A 1,319-nucleotide genomic window follows, 5' to 3' on the forward strand; every position below is an offset into this window, starting at 1 on the left:
GGCATGGCCAAGGGTCTAGCAGGACAGAAGTAGCTAGGCAGAGACTGGAGAGGGTAGGGCACAGGATATCTAGGGATCTCACCAGAACAAAGCCGATTTTCCAGTCGTTCTTGTCCACTGAGGGACTGTTCTCAGGCAAGTTGACTAAATTATCCCGCTTCTGTCTTCGCAGCGGATGGCGCTGGACATGGTGGAGCAGGCTCCTCGGGCTACGCTTTTGCGAGGACAGCGTGGCCCCGTTGCTTGGTGCTAGAGACATGTTGTAGTCATAAAGGTCCAGCAGTGTCTGATGGGTGATTTGGTCAAGCTCATCCAGCTTCTTTCGGATAGCGCTGTATCTGCACAGAGGGGAGAGGGGAGCTTGCAGTTTAGGGCTGGATGCACATAAACAGCTCAGAATAAGATGTGTGGCAAACGAAGTTTGTGGGGGGCGATTCAGGACATTCATGCTGCCAGCTGAAAACTCAACCCCTTGCTGGAGGCTACACTCCTTGTAGGAGAGAGTAAAGGCATCTGCTTTTGCCCTGTGGCAGTCCACGGTGCAGCCTGATAACATAAACCACCACGCAGAGGTGCCTCAGCTAACAAGCCTTGCTCTGAATGCCCTGTGGCAGCAAAGGTTTGTGAGAAAGTGTCCCTTCCACCGGTACTACTGCTGAGGGGGACTGTCAAGGACCATGAGGAGAACAAGAGTACATGCTTTTATCCTACACCTACACAAGTCAGGCATTCGACAGCTCTGGCAGTCTGCTTCTTACCTGTATGGATTGAGGGTGCACAGCGTTACGGCTGGGAAAGTCAGCCTGTCGGAGTTCAGGTTGAGGTTGAGGTTGACAGGGTAGCTGAAGTACTCCCTGTAGAGGATCCCAAACTGCCAGTACATTAAGCCGAAGGTGAGAAAAAAGAGAACAGACCAGAAGGCTGTCTTCATCTTATTCTTTTTGGAGCACACCAGGCGGATAGCCCCGTGGATGGTTGTGTTGCTGCAGAAGAACTGGAACAGCTCCTGGTAGGAACTGTAGAATTCAATGAGACCCTCCCGTTCCTCTTCTTTCTGCGGCTGCTCCTCTTCTTGCTTACATTGCCTCGTTTTCTCCCCTTCTGGCATCTTCCCTGCCGTCACAGTCCCACCCTAGAGCACAAACTCGGAATTAGGGGGTAGCCCCGGAAGGCTCTGACCGCGGGAAGCTGTCCCCGGCGAAAAAACCGGCTCTGTGTCACTGCCTTCCCGGAGCCGCGGTGCTTTCGCCCCTTCTTCCCGATCCCCATCTCCGGCTTGCAGGTCCCCAGCCGTCCAGCACACGCACCCCCCACGCCCT

The 1,319-nt window shown here is 54.2% G+C and overlaps 1 protein-coding gene across 1 annotated transcript in view; it reads right to left on the bottom strand.

Moving 5' to 3' along the window:
- Nucleotides 1-1,128, bottom strand: part of SCNN1A (sodium channel, non-voltage-gated 1 alpha subunit) — a 6,714-nt gene extending 5,586 nt beyond the window's left edge. The window contains exons 1-2 of the mRNA XM_010135217.1: nt 759-1,128; nt 83-338 (exon numbers count right to left, since the gene is read on the bottom strand). Of these exons, the coding sequence (XP_010133519.1) occupies nt 83-338; nt 759-1,108 (606 nt within the window). The 5' untranslated portion in view covers nt 1,109-1,128. The remainder of the gene's footprint in view (nt 1-82; nt 339-758) is intronic.
- Nucleotides 1,129-1,319: the final 191 nt, after the last annotated feature.

The sequence above is a fragment of the Buceros rhinoceros genome, unplaced genomic scaffold (assembly GCF_000710305.1).
Source record: "Buceros rhinoceros silvestris isolate BGI_N320 unplaced genomic scaffold, ASM71030v1 scaffold31834, whole genome shotgun sequence".
NCBI classification, from domain to species: Eukaryota; Metazoa; Chordata; class Aves; order Bucerotiformes; family Bucerotidae; genus Buceros; species Buceros rhinoceros.